This window comes from Abramis brama (assembly GCF_963993115.1).
Source record: "Abramis brama genome assembly, chromosome: 11".
Classification (NCBI taxonomy): Eukaryota; Metazoa; Chordata; class Actinopteri; order Cypriniformes; family Leuciscidae; genus Abramis; species Abramis brama.
The window spans coordinates 15,481,854-15,507,057 of record NC_139973.1 but is presented as its reverse complement, the minus strand read 5'-3'; the positions used below and the strand labels follow the sequence as shown (position 1 = coordinate 15,507,057).

General features: G+C 37.3%; 2 protein-coding genes across 3 annotated transcripts in view; one reads left to right on the top strand and one right to left on the bottom strand.

Moving 5' to 3' along the window:
• Window positions 1-25: 25 nt before the first annotated feature.
• Window positions 26-10,413, bottom strand: usp1 (ubiquitin specific peptidase 1). Its single transcript, XM_084129502.1, has 9 exons — window positions 10,260-10,413; window positions 9,692-9,873; window positions 9,475-9,601; window positions 8,441-8,539; window positions 4,889-5,055; window positions 4,099-4,769; window positions 2,885-3,049; window positions 2,572-2,773; window positions 26-1,676 (listed from the first exon to the last, which is right to left on the bottom strand). The coding sequence occupies exons 2-9, from the start codon at window positions 9,868-9,870 to the stop codon at window positions 917-919; spliced, it is 2,370 nt and encodes a 789-aa protein (XP_083985628.1). The 5' UTR covers window positions 9,871-9,873; window positions 10,260-10,413; the 3' UTR covers window positions 26-916.
• A 1,920-nt stretch (window positions 10,414-12,333) lies between these two features.
• Window positions 12,334-25,204, top strand: part of kank4 (KN motif and ankyrin repeat domains 4) — a 60,386-nt gene continuing 47,515 nt past the window's right edge. The window contains exon 1 of one of the 2 annotated variants that reach the window (XM_084128429.1): window positions 12,334-12,833. The gene's annotated coding sequence lies outside the window, so the exon portion shown is untranslated. Of the gene's footprint in view, window positions 12,838-25,204 lie in introns of both variants that reach the window. The other variant, XM_084128432.1, reaches the window with a different exon arrangement.

The window sequence follows — 25,204 nt, the reverse complement described above, 5'->3', positions numbered from 1 at the left end:
GTGTTAAAGAAACTGTGCACCAAAAGACAATTTTATATGCTGGTGTTTTAATGTGGTAAATAAGAATCTACATAACCAGTAATAGAAAATATTTTCATTTCCCCTCCCTTCTCAAATACACAACAGAATGCCATGTAGTAATAGAGATTCTCCATGAAATGTTTTATTTATTGCTCATGGAGATCCAACTGTAATGTCAGGGCCTGCTCACAACATGGAAAAAAGGAGAAAAGCTTCTTAGACTGGACTGAGGTATGGCTGATAAACTATAAAAATAGAAAAATAGGTCACTTTATCCCTGTGGTCATTTATAGGCAATCAATACTCTGTACTTTCAAAGTCAACCACCTTTTAAACTAAATTTGATTCTCTGTGTGGAAATAGCCAAATAATAGATCATAACTGCAGCGGGGAACTAAACATTGCCTGTTCCTTCCAACATGAAATCTACTGAGGATTAAGAATGTCAAAATTTGAATTCATACTCGAGACAAAACCCAAACAAGCAAGAATAACTGATCTTTAAAAAAATATATAAAATATCAGTGCACAAGAAAATAATTTTGTGTTAATCATTACAGCTTCAAGGGAATGCTTGAATGTACAGGAAAACTGTCACATGCAATACTGTAAGTGCCAAGGTGCATTTGAAAAGCAAATGACACGGATTCGCTGAACAAGAGAAAAGGGCAAAGTACAAAAACAGTAAAAGAGAGGAGGAGGAGGAGGGGTGGGGACAAATGGCAACAAATGTCATAGCCTTTAAAGTTTCACATTGGTTTTCCACTGACACTTGTTACACAAACGTACGTATAAACTATTAACATATCCCGACTTGCTTTTCCATTTACCTGCACATGTACTGTCATAGTCCATGTCTTAAAACTTCATAACTGTGAGGAGTGTCCATATCCAATCACTGAGAGACTCTCTTGTAGAACAGCAGGTAGGGCGTAGAGGTGGAGCACGTCTCAGGAGAACAGGCTCGGAGGAAGTCCTCTTCTTCAAAGAGTCTTACTTCGGAATCATCGAACAGCATCCACTTTCCCTCAAAGTCCAAAAGGTTTCGCAGAGCGAGGTCAAAACTCACCTGGGTCTCGTCGCCCATAGCATCGGCTCCCTCTTCCTCGGTCTCTTTCTTCACAGTGTTCTGAAGCAGAGTACCGGTGGCACGACTGGCCAAGCTGGAAGCCTTCTCTGGATTGGTTTGCTTGCCGTTGCTGAGCTCATAACTGGTGACGGTCCTCTGTCCCCCTAAAAGCCCAACACCCTCAGAGCTCCTCTTGCCTCCTGCTTTGCCGGACATGCTGCTTGTTGAACTGGCTCTTGCCACATTGCGGCTCCTGCCGGACAAGCTGAAAGACACCTCACCGTCATCGTAATCTGTTTGAGGTGCCTCCTCTTTCTTCTGTTTCGGGTCTTCCTCTGTGTCTCGGTCTTGCTCTTCATCCTGAGACTGAGGCCTGAGATTGGTGCGATGGAGATCCATCATGCGGATGTAAGTGGTGTAGTGACCACTGCTGATGGTTACTCCGCTGTGCATGACCACGGCGAAGAGCTCGTAGTGATGGCTCTGGTCAGGAGAATCAGGTTGGGTGCACCACTCGTGCAGTGAAAGTTTGAGAGGGGTCTGCAGAGGTGTGTTCACCTTGGAAAGGCCAGCATAAGGGTCCATCCTGTTAAAGAGTGAAGAATTATTTGATAACTTTAAAAAGATTGAATAAAATGATTTTGTTTTAAGTGTCTACTTCTGACTTTTTTTTGCTGTGTAACAAAAAAAGGCAATACAAATGTTTGCACATTGTTCATGCCCATTGATTTTATTTTTTTCTTCTTGTATGCAATCATTAGCTGTTTCCATCCAAAGTTGTGAATTTAACTTATGCGCAAAATTGGAATATTGCATAAAACATTTACGAATAAAGCACCGTTTCCATCCAGTGAGTCAAAGAGAACAAAATAGTCACGTCCTGATAAACTGGTGCTAAAAATAACTAAGAAATGTAGGACAAGCTTCTGTATATACAAATGTTTTTATATAACAAGTTACTTGTTTGGTATAATTCCCTCCCAGAACTCTTACATGACTGTGTTCCCTAACAGCAGCATCCGCCTCCGAACACAAGATGACATTTCAGAACAACCAAAACAGCATTTCAAAAAGACTGTTCTGCTGGTTAGTCCAGTTATGCTGACCCATCGCACAAAGTCCCATGATTTTTTTTTTGATGCGCATTGAGGAATTTATTTGTTAAATGTGTTTCCATCATAGTTTATGTGCATGTTTTCTTATTGGATAAAAAAGTCTTGTATGTGCATGTTTAGAATTTATGCGCATCTTGACGTTTTCATCCAGCAGTTTTTGATGCGATATCCCAAAATGCGCATAAAAATAGGTGGATGGAAACATAGCTATTAAGGACAAGGTGACACTTTTTGAATGCCTTCTTGAGTCCAAATGTTTACATGCTGAAACAGCAACCAAAAAAAAAAAAATACTCATGGGAGAACTTCACTGTTCAGTAGTTAAAAGAAAGGAATTAAGCTCTAAAATCAAACAAGAGTACATACTCAGAGCCATTGGCAGCAAAGCATTTCAGGTGGATTGTTACGACTTCTGGTGTTTTGTCAAACAGAAGACTTCTCTCAGCTTCTGTGTAGTGGTGACAGGTCTCACAGAAATATTTATCTTGACCCACAATCCGCTCAACAGATGCAAATTGAGATATGGCCCACTTGAGAGTTTTCAGCTCAGGCTTGGGATCTGGAGAAACTGAAAAGGAAGTATACATTTATGAAAATATGAAATGTTTCAACCAGCATCAGGGAGTGTTGACTGATGGACACAAACACAGATGGATTTAAATGCTTTCAATGTACTCACTCTCAGAACTGGAGTCAGGGGAGCTGGTCTCATCCTCTTGCACAGGTACACTGATATCTTGAAAGTCCTCTCTCCTCTCTGTGAAACACTCACATTCCAGGCAGCGTGTCCGCAGCACCAGCTGACCCTGAAACATCCACTTCAGCACATCCAGGCCTGATAGATCTAATCATACAAAACAATGCTTGTAGTTATTGATCACAAATACATACATACATATACATATATATATATATATATATATATATATATATATATATATATATATATATATATATATATATATACACACACATTCATACATACATGTATACACACACACACATATATGTATAAGTGAATCCCCAGAAACAGTCCCACGGACCCAGCCCCAAACCCCATCTCTGCAATAATAATTAATAAAGGCTGCTTTCTAAAGTACTTCTTCCTGCCTCTATGTATTCATGCTCATGGGTAGCCTAAATGTGTTCCATTCAGACCTTAACATTAAGTATTTTACTGTTATGTGTCAACAAGATTCAACAAGACATTTTCACCTAGCTATACCCAATGTTTAGACCTGTTGTGGTATTTATGCAAATTAGCACATACGTAATTAGATTATGCACCGTTTGTCCATGTTAACAAACAATTTCAAAAAACTTGTAATACATTTTTTGTTTGTCTTGATGCAAGTAATCAACTCAGTAATTTTCATGGTAATATCTAAAGGTTAAATTTTTTTAAGAAAAATAATGAATAGGCTATATATGGGTCTTTTTCGAAACTTTCCCCTAATGGGATTCTTCGGGGCTTTTTTTCCTTACTCAGGACATATTGAGGATACAAAATCAGTTGAGTTTGCTTCTGTTGCAATTTGTTCAAGGTTGACCCCCATTTTGGCTTAAAATGACTGGACTAATATATATATATATATATATATATATATATATATATATATATATATATATATATATATATATATATATATATATATATATATATATATATATGTATGTATAAAGTGCTATATCTAAAGTTACATTTCATTGCAGCTCTTCAAAACATTTTTATAATTTCTGTTTATAAATTATCATCATATTTCTCTCAACTGAAATGTCCAGCTCAAATGTAGAGACAATTAATTTGTCAGTGAATAGTACAGATTTTCTGTTTCTAAAAAAATCTGGACAGAAGATATCATTTGATTGCAAAACTTTGACAAAGATATTTACCTTCACTCTTTCCCAGACTCTGTTTAACACCTTGAGTTCTGCTCTCATTCTCAGATGTATCCTTCTCCTGCTTCTCTTCGGCACTACAATCGGATTTCTTCTTGATTTCCCCTCTCCCTCCTATGTGTGAAGTAATACGTCCCATGCTGCGGAACTTCGAGAAGATGCTGGGCTGCTTCCCAGATGGTTTCAACCAGCCAAGCTTCCCTCTCCTTGTCCTCTTTCCCACCTCTTTGGGGGAACTGTCATTCTTCTCTTCCTCTGTGGTGCTCCCTCTGTCCTTCTCTTGCTCTTTTTCCTCTTGCTCCTCTGCTCCATTCTTGTGGTTAGTTTCCGAACTCTCTGTGGTTATGTCACTGGAGGACTTGCGTTTAGAGCGGGTCATAGGCACATTTTCCTCATTTTTCTTTGCCTTGCATTGAGATTTTGGCTTCTTCTTAGCGTTGCCTGCTTCTGTGTCACTCTTTCTCTTTCCACTCAGCTGGCCGTCTGAGCTCCCATCATCCTCGTGCGTGGTCTCCCCCGTTCCATTGCTCATTGTGCTCTCCTTCTGGTTGTCTGTTTGCTCTTTTTTGATAGTGTCACAGGCCTCCTGGATACTTGCTAGGATGCACTGCAGTACCTCCTGTGCATCATGTTGCAAGTAACCCTCATACATTGGATTGAGCTGCCTGTAGAGGAGAAATCGAACAGGTTAGTCTAGAAACTCATTAAAGCCAAGGTGACCGTGGCAGGAAAATTAGATGTTTAAATCTCTTTTCAATGTTGTTGAACGACACTCTGGCATTACCTGAGCGTGTTAAGTAGCTTGCGGGGTGGTGTGGCAAGCTCTCCGTCGCTGTATTTTTCAGGGTTAAGCAGGAAGCTGGATTGCAGCTGTTCCACAGAGGAGATGAGGCTGTGGAAACTACCCAGAAGCTCCATGGGAACAGGTAGGACATTCTCTCCAGAGTCCCCCTGATAACATCAAACATGCAATGTTTATTGCAATCAACTAGTCAAGGCAGCAATATTAATATATTCTGTACATGTATCCAATTAGCTAATTTAGTACATTTATCAATGTAACAAATGTAGATCTTTTTTTCTAAATTTGGGCTGTGCCGGTAAACTTGACAACCGCACCACCGCGGTGGCTGAGTAGCACCTGAATATTATGACACGAGTGAAGCACAAAGGTTTGTTTACAAAAGAAATAATAGGTTAGTAATTAAATGTTACATCGCAGCCATGGAAACATTTGGATTCATGACAAATGAGAGAGTTGTGCGTGAGCCCATACATTTTAGCTTTGAATTCTGGTTTGCGATCTGGTCACTTGATTATCAGCAAATTTAACAATATTCCATTAGTTATTCCACTGGACATGGAATCTCTTTGTTTCTTTTCCCAAATCTTCACTCACGTCTCAACCATTTTCTAAGGGGATTATAAACATCTCTTCCTTGGTTCGCTTTTAACCCTCTAGGCGCCACGGTTTACTCGACAAGATGCGGCACTGAATAAAACGGACGATTTTGTCAAATAGGGTGTCAAATTTCGTTCGACCTCCCCTCCACTAGATTGCAGACATGTCATACTTCATCCCAGACTCAAAAAAAAGTCATGCTTCTATACAAAATCTTCGAGCTAGAGCGCATTGAATCAGTGCGAACAAAAGCAGAGCTAGTGTGCGAGTGAGCCATTTTATCAGAGCAATATTGTCAATGTCAGTGAGTATTTGCATTAGATTATTATTATTATTATTATCTAATGGCATCAATAAAGCTTTCCCGCAATGAAGTGTTGGGTCTTCTATTCGCGGACTCTGATGATGACGGTGATTCTGAAAGTGAAAGTAGCCCTACACCAAGCACAAACGGTGAAACCTTTGCCCAATGTCAGTGGTGGGAACAAAGTTTCCCGGGGTCCGAGTGTTCATCGCGAAGTTAGCAGGCGTGTTAGTGTTGTGGGGAACAAGGCGGGAGATTTTTACCGATTTTTTACCGCGCTAGCCAGCTTTGTCTTCTGACCGTGTGCCTCTCCGCAATCGCGGCGACAGTATTGTGGTGGAGACGGGTATGTTAGACAAGGTCGAAGTATTCATAGGACAGTTAGGGGGTAACGTGGAGGCAGGGTGGGGAGTCGCAATGACAATGACAGTAGTCCGAGCTGTGCACTCGGCGCGCGCGCGAGGCAGATCTGTCCGCGCCCGCGCTGCTCGTGTGTGACACGGGGCAGAGGGGCTATTATGCATAGTCTATCGCAAGCTGATGGGAATGCCGGCTTTGTGTGTCATATGAATAATATATATGTGCCCCATACATGGAATGAGAGTGCCTACTGTATGTAGTAAATGGAAAATCTCTACAGCAAAAGGCCAACCGCTACATGCATTCGGTTTGTTTCTACCATTTATTAGTAATGATTTACACAGTTTGTTTACTACTTACTATTTACCTGAGCATTCAGTATTGTGCAATATAGCATACAGAAGGTGAGGGGCATTTTGGGGGGAAAGAAGTGCTGCATTTTATCATTTAAACATGTGACTTTTCATGAAAATTCTATAATCCAAGATCGCCGCCACCATATGACGTCATAATATGCAAATTAGATGGGAAAATGTAATCCCTACATAAACTTTGGGTCATCCTTAATATTTCTCTAATTTACAGAAAGTCTCTATCTTTTATCACTTTTAAGATATAGCCTTTTGAAATTAAGATGTCAAAATCGAACGGTTTAGGAAAAAACCTCTGGCGCCTAAAGGGTTAATTAGTAGGGCTGGGGTAAACGATTATTAATTAAACGATTAGTCGGGCGATTATTTTATCGATTAGTCGACTAATCTAACGACTAATTGGAATTATTTATCCTGTCTGTTATTCGCATATCTCTGTCGAGCCGTTACTCCGATGGATTTCAAACTCGACAGCTGTCTGGGCACGAGTAAGTGCAGTGCCAAGTTTGACGTTGTTTGGATGAGAAATGCAAAAGATATGTTAAATATATTGGTAAAAGAAGCACTTAGAAGGTTGTGGTTTAAAAATAAACATTCTGACATAAACACACTGTCAGCTACAATGTTTACTTCTGAATAATATAGTATAAATGTGATAAATCCTTTTTTTTTTCATGCAATTAATCCATTGAATCAATATAAAAGTTATTTTTCACATTGAAACTGTTGAAAATACACAACAAAGTAAGTTGATCCACATATGACAGCCTCTGAACTCGGTCAATACTAATCTGGACTAAACATAGGCTACATTCAATCAGCCATCGCTAGAAATACCTTCTAAACGACGGCGACCTTCTTTTTTGACGGCGATCAGCTGTAAAATGGCTTAGGTCCTGCTCGGTTTTCGTTGACTTTGAGTACAAGAATTGAAAGTTTTTTAAAAGATCCCCTGGGGTTAACGTGTCAGCATTCGACAGAAGTTTGACGCTGTCGTGTGAGAACAAGCATCAGTCGGCATTTCTCTTCCTCCCGCGTGCCTCATCTTCTTAATCTCCTCACGTAAATGATTAGATTTCGATGGCTTACCTTTCTTCCCTACGGCAGAATCCACCACAGGTTCATCAATGTATTATTTTTTTTGTTTGTTTGTTGATCAAAAAGTGCAAAGTAGATAAGGAAAACTAGGATGCCGGGTGTCAGAGCGCCACCGTTACTGTTTACAATGCGTGGAATGGTGCGCTGTGATTGGTTGAGCGGATTTGTGGCATTCTGCAGAGAAAGGAGACTGGCGTTTGTCGCGGTTTGGAAAGAAAGGGAGAAAACATGGCAGAATAACACGGCGGGCGGTGTGTGTGTGGCGAGCTGTACCTCCGGGAATGGTGCAAAAAAAATAAATAGATAATAAATAAAGAAGCGTCGACGCAAAAAATATGACGTCGACGTAATTTTGGCGTCGACGCGTCGACGTCATCGACGCACCGCTACAGCTCTATTAATTAGGCCTATTACATTTGTACTCTTTTAGTTTCGCTTTCTCTTGCAGCGCAAATACAACATATTGCCCTTGTGGAAGATAAAATTCACTCTTCAGACCTTTTACAACAAGTAGAAAACATGAAGATATCAGAAAAGAGATTGATGGTCTTTTTCCTGCTTGTGTCCCACATCCCTCTATATGGCTATATTACGCGTCTTTGTGTGGAAATATAAAACGAATGTTTTTTTTTATTTTTATATTTAACTTTATTATATTATTTAAGTTACCATTATTTACTGATATTTATGTCAATGCTTTACAGGCTTTAGTGTGTTGTTACTTTTTTGCTCAACTAAACACTGTTTTTTTTTTTTTTGTGTTACATTTCAAAACAACCCCCACCTCTTTTTAAGACCCACCTCATTTTTGGCACCATCTTCTTGCTGTTGGTCTTTCAGCTTAGCCAAATGACACAAAGATCTGATGGCCTCTTTAAAACCAGGACAGTAATGCAAGACCTGAAATTTGTAAGAAGGGTAAACTTAATTGTCCAGTTTAATTGTCCAGACTACTATAATATTAATATGCAGATATTTAAGGCAAAACACCACAGGCAAAATAGCCGGTCAATTTTGAGGTTTCAGGCCATTTCGCTTCCTTGACATGTCTTCTTTCAGACTAGTGAAACCAAAACATCCAAAATACACATTTAAGTGTTTATTTTATTACACTTTATCTACATGCATTTATTTTTAAATGCTGCCTTCTCATTTTTTTGGGGAACTGAGGCAGAAATCTCCACTACAGTAGCACTTACATACACTTAAATAAACTTTACAAATGTATTCCTATCTATATTTTTACATAGGAGTTCAATTATAATAATTGATCATTATATGGATCAGATAATGGATCATTTTCATATTTAAACATAACAATTTAGAAAACTTGCCATGCAAAACAATCATCTTAAAGGGATAGTTCACCCAAAAATGAAAATGTTGTCATTACTTACTCACCCCTCAAGGTGTTCCAAACCTGTATGAGTTTCCTTCTTTTGCTAAACACAAAAGAAAATATTTTATATAATTTTGGTAACCAGACAGTTGATGGTAGCCATTGACTTCCATAGTAGGAAAAAAAAGAAGACTTCCATAGAAGTCAGTGGCTACTGTCAACTGTATGGATACCAACATTCTTGAAAATATCTTCTTTTGTCTTCAACAGAAGAACAGAACTTCAACAGAAGTTTGGAACAACATGAGGGTGATACAATATTTTCATTTTTGGGTTAACTATCCCTTTAATTGTAACGTTACTGTGATAAATCAGCGTGCAGAAGTATACTGATCTATAAGTCTGTTTAGTTTTTTTAAACCATATTCACCTGTGGTATCTTGCCTTAAGAACAGTGTTATGAATAAAACATAAGCAAGTAAGCTGAACTGCATACCTGAAGGATGCTATTCAGATAGCAGGTGTTCCCCAAATTATTAAGCCCTACAAAGGGCACCAGGCTCTCGCGCTTCTCACCAGTAAGAGGAGATGAAGGGCAAGGCATTGGCACAACCTGGTCATGACTTGAGGGGGAAAAGTGGGAACAGTTAGGAAAAATAATATGGTACTTCAACATAATCCATATTTGATAGCGTAATAACAACATGCCATACTTAGTAGTCTCTTCTGGTTCAGCGGCACTGCTATCTTCTGCTGGGGGCTCTGAGAAGTCCAGGGCTCGTTTGGTGTCCTTCTTCTGGAAGAACTTTAGAGAGAGTTTGCTTTTCTTCACAGGACTGCCCGCTGCAGCCACCACTCCACCTTCACTATGCAGCCCGGGCATTTTAACCATTCACTAAAGAAGATAAAAGAGAAAGTAAAGCGAATGTCAAACACGTAACGCACTCACTCAAAATATTGAAGACAAGCCACGAACCGCGTGAGAACCTTGGGCTCAGATGTGCCCTATAAAATACTTGAAGCTGATCTGCTATAACGTTAAATAACTCCAACTATCACACTTTTATTCATATATAATCGTTTAATGTTTAATATTCGCGTCATGTTGTTTTGAAATCCGTAGTGTGATCATTATTAATTCTTATGTATGAAGGAACACATATATAGCAGTGTGGCTAACCGTAGCGGCCCAGCCCACACAACATGCACGTTAATTTCTGCAAGAGTCACGTTACTTCAGAATTACGTAATAAGAAATAGAAGTACATTTAATGGTCTTACCTAATGAGTCCTATAATTCATGCGTTACATTTTCGGAAAAGACAATCCAAAGTACGCAGTTTCGTTTTAAACATAAACAACTTGACATTATTACGCGCGCCTGCTGTAGATGTAGAACTTGGCGCTTTTTCCACGATTGAGACTCCCTGCTACTGCCTGAACAAAATGAGATGGTCGAATAAATTGTGTGAGATTAAAGAATGAGCGCACCGCGAATTTTACAATTTATTTTTGTTTTTGTTTGTGAAAATATATATTTTTCAAAACCATGAATAAAAATCTAAATTAGTTTTCTGGCATCATTTTGGACTACTACATCGTGTTGTCTGTTAGTCCATGGTTGTCTGACAAGCTTAAAGAATGCCATTTTAAGCCGATCTGAGATCAGTAACGCGCAGGTTTGTAATTGTGTTGCGGATGGAGTTTGTGAATAGGAGGCTAAATCTGGATCAGCTTAAAAGGGAGCTTCACAGGTAACCGTCTGCACGGTAAATAAATCAATTTCTTTTTGTAAAATATTCTAAATTAAGTTTTTTTTTTTTTTTTTTTTTTTTTTTTTTTTAAGATCATCCTAACTGCATGCTTTTGTATGTTCATTTGAATGCATTTAGGGCGCAGCCAACAATATAGGCTTCTGTTATTCGTATGTCAAATTTAAAAACGTGAGTTGCAAGAAATTGTAAGTTTTTTAGCCAAAACATTAAATGAAACACATTTTTAACAAAATAAATAAAATAAAACATCAGATTTCAATTTGCTTAAAAAATACTAAAATAACACGATTTTTTTTCATACTAAATGTAGGCCTACAAAAAGTATTTTTTACCTTTCACCAGCAGATGGCCATCAAGAGTAATGCATGAGGAAAGCTAAATGGGACATTCAAGTAGCTACAAACCATCTACATCTAGGCTGCTTCTTTATTTCTGGTTCCTATACTCAAACTGTAGCCTATTTTGACACCTAGCATGGGACATGAACTTTCCCTCCAACATTGAAATTTTATTTATAATTGTGAATTTAATTAACTGTTTATATGAATTACATGGGAAAGTGTAGGCATAATAGATGCTGTAATTGGGCACTTATTTGGGTTTTTCATAATTTTTACGATCGTTTTGCAATGTTTTTAAATGTTAAACACTGCATGCAAGAAAATGCTGTGTAGAATAGTGTTATATGGAGCATATAACTTTACACAACCTGCCAATGAACATATTATACAGAGGCATCTAGGCTAATTCAAATCACATCAGCATCTGCTTACTTAGAACTCCCTTGTCAGGAAAATGTATGAGGAAGACAAAAACAGAACATTATTTTCTTTTGTGTTAGTGCGTGTGAGACTGAGGCTAGTTGTCAAAAGGGCTATATATCTAACCACACTGGCATGCATTCAGGAAAATGCCATTTGTGGTTGAACTGTTTTATGACAAGAATATTTGAGGTTGATGTTGTCACATGCGTTATCTTACAATTTTATGCAATGTATTATTAAATGTCTTAAAATTAATCTAATAATGATTGTTATTTATCATAATAATATAATGTTATATAATTATTGTAATGTATTAATTTATAATTAATTAAACAAATTTACTGTATTTACAATATTTGTTTGGCCAAAACAATAGTTTGATATTTTTGTAAATTACTTAAAATCTGTTTAATAATTGTTTTTCCATTTAAATTTACAAACAGAAACTACCCCAATAACATTATGTGTTAATATAATGCATATGTATTACTACATATTAACTATCCATTGGAGTGTGACAACTAGCCCTGGTCTCCCCCATAAGCCAAATATAAATTATTGTATTAAAATGTATAATATCTGTGCTTACAAGAAATGCGCCTCTTTTTATTCCCCTACAGTGTTAACCATGAAGCCTTGTAGAATACAGTTACTGTCAGAGGCAAAACAGCCCTGGGATGAAGCTTTTGAGTCTGGAATCACAGAGAAATAGAGCAGCGCGCTCAAAGAATGAGAGGCATGTCCTGCACTCTTTCAGCCCCAGCTGAGCGGTGTGCTGTTTTTTAAATCACTTTACCACACTACCTCAGTGTCAGTGACACACACACCATACACACCGGCTGGATCACACACACACACAGATGTCAATTCTTGATGCAGAGCTCAAGCAGCATATAGGCAATATGGCTAAACACCAGTTTAATCTTTTAGCAGCCATGCTCTACTACTTTAATCCTATAGCATTTGAATGTGATGGGGAAGCTGGATGGGGGGGGGGTGTTGACTACTGATGTGTGTGTGTGTGTGTGTGTGCTTGTGTGTGTCTGACCCTGCTATTGGATGAGCTCTGTGGGAGGGGTGTGTTCAGGCTCACAGTATAGCGCTTGTTATGAGAGCATTCTGCCGTCCCCTTCCACAAATCTCAATAACAACAGTATCACAGCCTCAGATTGTGAGTGTGTGTGTAGGGGAGTGAGGAGTGCCTCTACCGCCGTCGCAGCTGCTTGCGGCTTCCTCCTTGTGCTGGATTTCCTTGAAGGTCTGCCTTACCTCTGCAGTGCCTGTAGGAAAAACATAAGGGTCCCCCAGAGACTGAGGTAAGTGATGTGAGATAATGCATTCCTCTTCTGTCAGCTTCATTATTCAACTTTTTACATGTTTACCTCTGGAAAATACAGCACACCTCTATACAGTAGATCCCACACACCCTCCCTTAAATCCACCCTTTCATTTCTTGTTGAGCATTTCAGGAAGCCTTAGTGTGTGCTGTTTTTCTACTAATGATTTAATTATTTAGATTGGTTGTCCAGAAACTAGATCCCTTATTTCAGACCTGGCTATTTTTATAGTGAGCTGGCCACCTTGACAGCATTGGTCATTTGGCCATTATTAATGCTGCCTATGTGGGAAGCCCATGTCTCATTGCACAAATAGTCTCATCTCGCGCTTGGCTGTGATGTTTCAGTTTACCTCCCCGCTGGGTTGTCGTAATGTCGACCAGCTGGCTGTTACTATGTGTCAATCTGGAAGAGATGCGAGACCGTTTGATTGTGCCGTAGTGCAGCACTGCGCTCGTGACGCTGGGCTGCTAGATCTCGCGCGTCTGCAGTCAATAGCTCAGGCTTGGTTATTTCGCGATGGAGGCTTGCTCATTTGCTGGCTCATTTTGCCATCCAGAGACGGTGAGCTCAGCTGGTAGAGATCTCTCTAATATCCTACGATGCACGAGGCGAGATCCTAGCTGTCATGCAGAAAGGTTCCCTGTTTGATCTGTGTGCAGAGCGCGCTTTCCTGCCAGTTTCAGTCGCAACCGAGAGAGTGTTTTTCTATTCAGATGCTATGGGTTGGTCAGTGTGCATATATTATTTTGTACATAACACATGTAGCTTTATTAAGCAGTGCATTTTCTAAACTGCACATTGACTGTAGCAACACGATTTGATTATTTGAAGCACATGATGACTGGGAAAGTGTCCCAATTAACCTGAAATTCACCCACAATCAGTTTATGCAGGAACAAAACTGATATTGATATGAACAAAATAAAACAAAATATTATCTCATTACAGAGTACAGACGGTCATTTCCTTTGCAAAGGGTGCAGATTATGAGGCATTCGGGGTGGGGGGACAAATCCCCCTAATTAAGGCCATGTACCCCATTAAAGGAAGTCAAAACAACCGGTTTGGGGGTCTTCAGGGGTTTCAAAAGTTTAAATAAAGGTAAAATCTAGATTAGAAGTTAGTCACAGCGGATGTTTTGACCTGTAGCCGAATAGACGCTAATGAACAGGCCTGCATTCTTCAGATGAGGTAACCATATAGCAACACTGCCAATGGGCGCTTTTTATTGCATTTATTAAAGATATATAATTTAAAAGATAATAGAACTAGGATTTATTTTTTAAGTTTTTGAAAATCTGACAAAAATAAAAAGTTACAAGTCTGTGTACTTATTGGTTATATTAAGGGGACAAAATCCCAATCCCATGAAGCATTGCAAACAACATCGAATTAAAAACGAGAAATTGCCATGTATTTATCTACAAGGTTGACGAAGAGAAACATAGGAGATTTTTATTAAATAACACAGAAGAAGGTAATCCAAAATTATAAAACACAACGAAACAGCGTGCCATGCACAAACAATACTGGACAATGAACTGAATGAACTGAGGGACTTAAATACATAAGGATAAATAACTCAAAGATGAACAGGTGTGCTAACATTTAATCCCACCGGTCACAAAAGTGACCGTAAAAAAATGTTTCATTTCTAAGGCTATAAAAATTTTACTAAATGATCTATCAATGCATTTCCAGCAGATATTGAAATAATAAAGGGTCTCAATGAAATATGTGCAGTGTCGCATGTTTACTGTAAATTGTCACATGACCAGAGCTGTTTACTTCCTGTTTGTGCCAAGAGAAGAGGATGGCAGCAAGAAAGCTCCCAAAGAATATGTTAGTAAAGTATGTTAACATAAAGATAGGACATAGATTTTTGGTACACATCATGTTTAAGGTGTCTAGTATTGATATATGCATTTGCAATTACTCAACTTTTTTTAATGTGGTCATAGCACTCACAAACATGTCAACGGTCACAGTAGTGACCGGTAGTATAACCCATTGTATCTACATACTAATACATATAGGCTAACTGCCTACCTTACTTTCTGCTGCTACCTAACTTTCTACCTAATTTTACACACAGACACACACACACACACACACACACACACACACACAAACACACACACAAACACACTGCACAGGTCAAATAGACCTATATTCAGACTGTCCAATGGTTGATACAACACACACAAACACACACACACACACACACACACAGACACAGACACACACACACACAAAAACACACACACTGCACAGTTCAAATAGACCTATATTCAGTCTGTCCAATGGTTGATACAAACACACACACACACAAACACAAACACACACACACACACACACACACACACACACACACACACACACACACACACACACACACACACACAGAAACACACACACACATACACACACACACACACACACACACACACACACACAAACACACTGCACAGGTCAAATAGACCTATATTCAGTCTGTCCAATGGTTGTTAACACAGTATCCCACCGGTCACAATTGTGACCGATCATATAACACACTTTTTCACACACTTTTCCATGAAAATTTCAAAAAATTATGATTGATTGTTACAAAGGGATACTAATGACACATGATTTGGATATTTTTGTGTCTGGGAAAAATTTGGGATTAAACGGGTTAATCAAAAACCATACAAACCAACAAAGAGCGGGAAAATGAAACGAAGGAAACAACTAAGAGAAGCAAAAAAGTCCTTGAAAACGAAAGTAAAATTTAAATAACCTGTACTAGGTACTCATTTAAAAATGTTTATTTATGTATATGTATATGTATATATATATATATATATATATATATATATATATATATAGGCTATACAGTTATCCAAGCCCCATTGCAAATCAGGTTTATTGGCAAAATGTACAGACTTTCAGCTGTTTGCAATGAACAAATTAAACAAAAGTAATTGAAATAGCTCAACACTATACAATTTTCAAGTGGTTTCCCAAAATGCAACTGAAATTTGCCACTTTTAATGTCTTCTGCAGTCTCAAAATTATTCAACCCCTTAATGGCAAGCATCTTTAGTTCTTAGTAGAACACCCTTTTGATGTTATGATTCTGGCAGCGTTTCTGAGGAATCTTAGCCCAATGGCCTCCAGTTCAGTAATATTCTTGGGTTTGCGTGCTGCAACCACCTTTTTTCAAATCCCACCAGAGATTTAAGGTGACTGTGATGGTCACTGTAGAATCTTCCAGGACTTCTTCTGCAACCAAGCCTTGGTGGAATTTGAGGTATGCTTGGGATCATTGTCCTGTTGGAAGATCCAATGACACACAAGCTTCAGCTTCCTCACTGATGGCATGACGTTTTCTCCTAGGATTTCATGATGCTTCAATTAATCAATCTTGCCTTCCACACGCGGCAGGTTTCCAGTGCCAGAGGATGCAAAGCAGCCCCAGAGCATCACCAAGCCGCCACCATGCTTAACTGTAGACAGAGGGTTCTTTTCAGCATATGCTTCATTCTTCTTCCTCCAGACATACCACTGATCCATAGGACCAAAACTGATGAGACCAGTTTTGTCTCATCGCTCCACAGAACAGAATCCCAAAACTTCTGTGGCTTATTTATATGATTTTGAGCACATTTCTTTTGCTTTTGGGTCAGTAGTGGTGTAGTCTTGGAGTTCTGGCATGGAAACTGTCTGCGTTTAGTACAAGCCTTACTGTGCAAGCTGAAACCTCAGTGCCTGTTGCCACCAAGTCTTGCTGCAGGTCTTTTGCAGTCACTCAAGGGTTTCTCTGAACCTGCCTTCACTGCAGCCATGATAGCTTCCTTTTTCTGCCCCGTCCAGATAGTGTAACCACTGTTCCTTTAACTTTGAACTCGCAAACTATGCTTCCAATGGTGTCTCTAGGTACATTTAGTGCCTTCGCTAAATGTTTGTATCCTGTTCTTTGTTTGTGAAGGGCGATGACTTTTTGGAACATTGTTTTGACTTAGCCATATTTCTAAAATGTAGTCAAACGTGACAAACCAACAAACCTAGCAAGTTCAGATATTTTATGTGTTCTAGCTCAATCACACCTGGTGCAACTAATGATCCCTTGATTGTTGAACACAACACATGTTTTGCAGATTTGTGGTGTTGTGAGGGATTCTATTCAGGGGGTTGAATAATTTTGAGACTGCAGGGTCATTAAAAGTTGCATTTTCAGTTGAATTTGTGGAAACCACTTGAAAAATTTGTTGTGTTGTGCAAAACAATTACTTTTGTTTGATTTGTTCATTGCAAACAGCTGAAAGTCTGTAAATTTTGCCAACAAACCTGATTTGCAATGGGTCTTGAATAATTTTGATTACAACTGTATATGTTTAAGTTTATTGCAAAATATGCATCTATATTAGGCCTACTATACAAATAAGTATTTTTACAGCGTAGGGACAAAACGTAATTCGCAGTGCTACTTGGGAGTGGATGGAGCTATAGAGCTCCACTTTCTGATTCATGTAATTTTCTGAACAGCATCATGGTTAATGTAAGTTTTCACTAAAATTCTGATGTTAAACTAAATTATTCTAAAAATAAGTTGAAACAATGTGGGCACAGCTTCAACAGAAGCTAATACCATCAATTAACAACCTCATATAGCTCACCGTAGGGCTGTCTTTAAAGGTTTAAGTTTTGTTATGGAGAAAATAGTTTATATTTTCGGAACCCGAATTGTACTTTATTCATGTTCGGCTTCTGTGAACAGTAAAGCCTCAACTTCTTTGATTTGATCGGACATCTTAATCATTTTGACACTAATGGTAATTTTTTTTAAATAATTACATTCCAGAAGGCACTGAAAACAAATAAATATCAAACGCAGCTGAACATCACAACATGCGTCTAAACACAGAAACAGAATAATTTATCATTGCAGAGCTGCAATTTTAACCACCCTTATGTAGGCTATCTTGACAAACCTCATTCTTTACATGGCTGGGAGGGAAAAAAAACACTATCAATGGTTAAACTATGGTGTTTATGTAAGATAAAAAATAAAAGAAAAATTCCAAAGTGTTGATTTCCCCTCCCTGAGTCCTGGTGGGCCCATATGCCTGACATACTCAGCAAACATAATAGACAAAATAGATATTTATTTAGCTAATTGTGCTAACTGCTAATTGTGTAAAATTACAATTTGTGTTGCAACAGGAACTTCGAAAGATTGCTCGCTAAAAATTGCCTTTACATTTTCATAGTTTTCCAGAGTTAAAGAAGAAAGATTAAATGCCTTTAAAATTGCCAACCCCCTTGAAAGTCATTGTATAATTGGCTCACTGCCTTTCTTTGCACATGTAATGTCTTCCTGATAGCCTACAGGCTGTTTGATGTTCTCAGGAATGCAGAGGTACATTAAACATGTGACCTAAGGGCCACCCAGGAGCTCTGACTCCCTAAAGATTTTCTTCAAGTTTACCATCATTCTAAGACTCAGAAATACCGAGCCTTTCTATGTGATTTTGCTGACCCTGTGTTGTTGTAGCCCAAGCATCCATCCATCCATCCATCCATCCATCCATCCATCCATCCATCCATCCATCCATCCATCCATCCATCCATCCATCCATCCATCCATCCATCCATGTCTATAATTTATGCATGTATTTATTTATTTGTTTATTTATTTATTAATAGTAATTATGATAGATTTGTATATTTATGTTTTATAGATTTTTATCCGTGCATGCATTTATTTATTTTATTATTCTCATCTTATAGTAAAATCTTGTAAAGCCAGTGGACATTAGATAAATAAACAGACATGTTTTTGCTCTTGTGATCAGTCATGTGGGCTTCTTGCACCAGTGACTGTAATTCCATGGCCTGGTTGATCTCTGAAACAGGCCTTTAATGGAAACAACAGAGAGACATATTGCGGTACTTATACCTGATATGTTTTAAGTCTCTCGACTATTACTGTTACGCTAAAATATTGCACATTCCTTAGTTTCTTGGATGTCTGAGGTGGTGGGCACTAGAAAGCTCTCTGTGGAGGTTATGGAATTTGGCATAGGGAGGTCTCTTGGGGCTTCACATGTGAGGCTTTGTGAGGGCGATTCCTTGTCCATTGTTTTCTGCTGAAGGACATTTCTCATAACGGAGATGGAAACAATGGCTAATATAATCGGCTCCTGCCCTTTAAATGTATTCCTCATATGTGCATAAAAAAAAAAAAGTAGTATGAGACCATGTGAACACAGAAAGATCTGTCTAAGAAAGGAAAATTGAAAACTCAAAGGAAAATCTTCTGACAAGTTAATTGTAGTTGCATATTGGCTACTCCATGGATCTCATATTCTCAATGTAAACTTTGATTTGTATAAGAACCACAAGAGCTGACCGGACTTTTACTCTTATTGTGTTTTCATGTGTGGAAATCCCTGAGGGTCCAGTGGATGTGAATGTGTAGATGGTAGAAACACTTTGACCTCAAAGAGGCCCCAAGTCTGTTTCACACCATGATTTTGTTAAGCATAAAACTCATAATAAAGGTATAGTTCACCCACAAATGAAAATATTTTCATAATTTACTCTCATGAGTTTTGAAACCTGTAAGAATTTCTTTTTACTTCTTTCTATACACTGAAAGTGAATGGTGACCACAGCTGTCAAGCAAGATTTTCAAGGGAAGATTTTCAACGAATGAGGACTTTCATTCTTTTACTCGCACAAAGCTCTCATATTACTTTAGAAGACTTGGAATTTAATGCATGCGTTTTACAGACATTTCTATGATGCTTTTAAGGTGTTTTTTTGTTTTGTTTGACAGTCGCTGTTCCAAATATACTTGAACGTATTTTGACATATTTCAAAGCACATTTTATTATTATTATTATTATTAAAAATAAGATTTATTTTCTTGAGGACAAAATCGGCATATTAGAATAATTTCTGAATGATCATGTGACACTGAAGACTGGAGTAATGATGCTGATAATCCAGCTTTGCCATCACAGGAATAAAATTACATTTTACGTTTTACTGTATTTTAATTAAATAAATGCAGTCTTGCTTTTAAAAAACAAATTTAAAAATCTTACCCACCCCAATCTTTTGAACGGTAGTTTAAAGTGCATTAACTCTGTATTGAGAGCTGAGAGAGTTTGTGGAATTGAGGGGTTGTGGATGTTAAGCTCTGAGCTGTCATCCTATTTTCTCTTGCTGTCTATCAGTGAGGGCAGCACAAAATGGGTCGAATTGAGAGTTAGGAATGTAAATAAGCTTTGCTGCATATCAGTGAATCGAGTGCAATATCAGTAAATCAGTTCCACTGTGAGCATGAGTACCCGCGTACTGCTGTGTGTAAGAGTGCATGTGAATGTTCAAAGAAAAATGCTGGTTTTAAGTATGTTCTTGTGGTTGATCTCTTGAACAAATGTTCAGTTCAATTTGTGGGATCTATCCAGGCACATACTGTCTTCTGATTGTGTCCTAGACCAGTGAAAGACACATGGCCCTTTGGGTTGCACTAAATTACACTAAAAAAAATAACTCTTTGAATGAACATAAAAAAATCATGGAAATGATTTCCACATGATTAACTTGCTTTATTTCAGCATTATGCAATTCTGTTATTCCAATTTAATGTACTTACGTTGGGTCAACTTAATTTATTAAGGTTGATTCAACTTATTTACTATGGTTGGACACAGCTTAATTTAATAGTGTCAGCCCAACTAATTTACTTAATTTGCATTCAACTTATGTGTTTGTTATTTTCATTCACCCATTCATATTTTATTTATTTTAGTGACACATAATTAAATGAATAGGCTATAGCTAGCTATTTGCTAGCAGTAGCACATATTAGCATCTTAAATGCTAAGATTTACATGCTCCTTCAATCAAAGCAGTTAAAAGTAATCAAATCAGTCCACAGCCAAACAAAATGCTCCACACTTCTCCACAATGGTAACCCACTGTATTTTAAATGGTTCTAATAATTCCAACGTAATTGAACATTAAACACAATTACACACTATCAAGTATTCCCCTTTTCTCATTTTCTCAAAAAAACATAAAATAACACTTAATTTTAACATTTATTCTCTCTTAATTCAACCATATGCAAAACATGCTGGGAACTAACAAGCACTGCCCAGTTTCAGTTAATGCAACACAAATCATTCATATAATCCAACACAAACAGATTAAGTAAACTTAAATTTTACATATTAAGCAGATTGAACACAATCAAATTAAGTTAGGGCAAAATGGCAGTTGGCGTCGCACTATACTGCCACCCTCTGGATGTAAGAATTTTTTTACTTAACATAAATGGTTTGTGTTTAGACAACACGTTAGGATTTTGTACTGTTAAGTTGAGACATAATTACGTGGACCTTAATAGAAAAAAACATTTCAAGTCAACAAACACAATTATTATAAGTAAACTAAATATAAATATATTATGTAAAGTCTACAACCTTCCTAGTTAATTTTTTTTAGTGTACCATACCACCATTTTTTTTTCCAAACTCTTAAGTCTGACAGCTCCTCAGCTTCTATAGACTCATGGGATAGCAGATTGTCTACTGGTGGCACACTTCAGAATCTCAGCAGATGAAGTGTGTCATCTGGGTATTTTTTGCCTACTGTATTGGTAATACTGACGAATACTGAATATTTAGAAGAGCAAATGCATGTTGTATTTTTCCTCATCTTCAGCCCGTAGAGAACCTGCAGATAGAGAAGCTTGGAAAAGAGGTCTACACAGATGCTGAATGGAGGAGTTGAAACCTTCTGACCTCTTTAGGCAATAATTTCTGTTTGCGTCTGCTTTTGGATGTTTTTGTCTGAATTCTTTTCTGTTTTAAGCAATAGAAAGACACTTGCGCAACTGTCAAAACATACTCTTCCTACATATTTCATGATCATTTCATAACAATTTATGTTGTCATAAAGATTTACACTTTGGATTAGAAAGACACAGTTAGTGCTACATGAGTTGGGTTTTACCATAAATGTATACATTTATTAATGGGCTCAAATCATCTTTTTTTACATTCGCCTTCATTCTCGTTCACATTTGCACAGCTTGGGCTGCATATAGAGGTCTTTATAGATATAATCTGTCCCATACTGTGAAATCTTGCATTCCTTGCACTCTCAGATATGCAGTGACATCAGCAGTCTCCAGGAGAGCTAATGTTGCTGTACGTAACGTGATCATGTGATTGTCTTTTAGTTATACCACAAGTTTTGAAGCGTATCTTCTGATCTTGTATCCATGACTAGCAGACTTTTATTTTCCAAGTCAACAAAGAATCGCATTTCGTTCAGTCTTCTTACATCATAATCCTCTTGTGCAACAACCTTCTTTTAACAACTGAGATATATATATATATATATATATATATATATACTTAATAACCACTTATGCTATTTTACAAAACTATACACGGTTAAAAGCTTTGTGTTCTCCCACTGTGCATCTGAACTTTTTACAAATGTGTCAATAACTTTCCACATGCGCTACAAAAATTATGTCACTGAACATGAGCAGTAAGAATATAAACCAAAGAAATAAATTCCACCGTAATTATTATAACAAATTTACATAATTAAAATATGAAAATATATATTCTGAAGTATGAAATATGGCTCTTACAGTAGAAGTCAGCTGAAGTGCTTTCAGATACAGAGAAAAAAAGAATAAATAACACATTGAACAACCATCTTACAAATGCTGAAATTTTAGTATGCACATTCTAATGTGGTGTGTAGAAACAGCCCTGTTAGAGCCATACTATTTCTCAGTGGGCTCCAATAATGTATCCAGACTGTTGGGGGTGTTGTAGTGTCAGAGATGTAGGTCATATGTAAATATGTTTTTAAGTAGGCTAATCCTTTTTTATTAATGTCCTGTCTGGCACCAAGCTTCTCTGTATATGTCTTTGTTATGAGAGTATGTAACTTAGTAAAATGCTGGCATGCTGGCAACAGCCAGAAACTAAAGTTTTGTAACAGATGTTATGAGCTTTCATATTGTCAGATGTTTAAAGCTTCTTGTCAGATGATTTGCTGCTTGCCAACATAGTAGATTTGTCAGTCATGAGGTGTTGAACATTAATATATACACGATGAACGTCTTTTGCTGTGTTGCATCTTACAGCTTTTTCTTATTTCATTTGTCTTTGATGTCTACACCTGCTACTTGTATTTTTGATTGAGGAATGGGTTATTGGCATGAAAAAGTGCAGTTGACAGCTTATAATATTAACAATTCAGAATAACAAAATATATTGGATTTGTGTCATTTCATCAAATCTTTAAAAGCTACAGTAAGAAATTTTTAACTGGTTAACTGTAAATTACCTTATCATATGGTGAAAAACTGTGAATGGTTTATATTTCATTTTAATGTAAAATACTGTAAAAAAAATGTTTAAATGACATTCCCAGAAGTCTCTGCATGACACATCACATATGATTATATTTTATTAAAATAGTCTTGGTTATTTTTTTGTTGTTGTTATTAGTAATGTAAATTAAGGTGTTTTGGGTTATTTTGTTAATGCTTATTGCATGTTACCCTGATGGTTTTTTGTCTTTGCATGTATGAACCTGTGACCCACTTACAATGAATTTGTTATGTGGCTTTCTGTTTTTCCAGCTGTATTATCATGGTGGTTATCAGTAAATTTTAAGGTATATAAAAAACAACATTTTTGGTAGTTTGGGTAGCTTGGTATACTATCACTTAATGCAATATGGTTATAAGTTGTAAATACACAATCAAAATGCCATCTCGTAATACCGTAAACATTGTCACAATATGTTTTACGGTGAATTTCTGCCAACCACGGCTGCCAGTGTTTTGGTTTGTTTTTACACTTTATTTTACAGTGTCCTTTTACAGTGTTACCTGTACTTACTGTAGTAATAACAGTAAATTCTGCATAATTACAAGGAACTACCCCTAAACAAACCCTATTCCTTAACCCTTACCCTATAGTAAGTACATGTTAATTGATATTACTCAGTAAGTAAATGTATAATTACACTGTAACAAGGACACCTTAAAATAAAGTGTAACCTTTTTTAACAGGAAATTTAATTTAATTTATTTATTTATTTTTTACATTGATTTAGTTGCATTACATTTGAGGCAATTCAGGAAAAAGCCTTAAAATGTAAATGTAAAATGTCAAAAATTCAATAATTTCAATGATTAATTGAAATAAAAAGATTAACTGTTTGATTAGCCGTTTAACATATAGTTTGCTCTTGGCTTCACTGAAATTGAATCTGAGGAACTGTAAAATCAGCTGATAACATGCATTAATCCATGGTATAAATTAAAAGCTTGTTTGACGATATGTGATTCATACCTGTGGGCAAGATTTAAAAAAATATTGAGAAAATTGGCATGATCATCTTTGAAGTTGGTCACAATGTCTTAAATGTTGCCCTCCACATCCTGTTGTTTCTCATTCTTTCTAATTTACCATAGCAGACTTAGTCATTTCTTTCCCCATTCTTCCAATTTTTTCAACCTCTTAATTATTATTGCACCCTGGAGTAACTTCCAGTGCCGGCCTTGTAAATACACACCTGAAATATGTTTCATATTAATAAAGCAATCAAATGCAGCAAAAATGTTTCTTTTAATTTAAGAAAACCTTTTATGGTGGTTATTCTTGTGATCTGTTTAAGTATAATCCCCATACCGAGAGCAGCAACAAACTCTTTGCCAGATGTGACAGATGTGCAGTAGATGAGACAAAATGAGAGCCATTTTATTTTTCCACAGCAACTTTTTTGCCAATCTTTCCTTGGACTGTAGCATTGGTCTTACTTTCGTTCTTATAACCTGCATATCCGATGACATGATGTGTATGTAGTACATCTTCGTGAGTCAATTGTATTGTGACTGCTATTTTGAAGAGGAAGTCTGGACTGTTGTGTAATGACATAATGTGTGGAGAACAGAAGTGATGAGTAAACAAGATGGATGAAGTTCTCTCCTCCTGTCTTAATAACTCCTAACAGACACCACAACATATCGCTATTACTGTTTTATGTGTAACATCACCCACTGAGCAGTACTTGAACACAAACCTTGTGTTTCTGCAGCCTGATATTTTGCATTGATAGTACTTTAATGAAGAGACGTAAATTGCTCCGCAAAGCAGAAAGCTTGACTGAGAGTGGTCTCATCCTGCTAAATGAATGCAGAGGAAAGCACTGAAACTGATTAGACACTAATCCTAAGGGATAGTCATAATTTACAGCTGTGCAGATGGAACCAACACTTCCAAAGCTGATCATGTTCTCACATCTATTAATCT

Bases quoted from the DNA above. Each gene is read 5' to 3' on its own strand.
- usp1 (XM_084129502.1), bottom strand. From the start codon at position 9,870: ATGGTTAAAATGCCCGGGCTGCATAGTGAAGGTGGAGTGGTGGCTGCA. The intron at 9,602-9,691 runs GTATGGCATGTT...TTCCCCCTCAAG, and splicing joins GAACCAGAAGAGACTACTAA to TCATGACCAGGTTGTGCCAA. The intron at 3,050-4,098 runs GTAAATATCTTT...TTGTATGATTAG, and splicing joins GAGTCTGGGAAAGAGTGAAG to ATCTATCAGGCCTGGATGTG.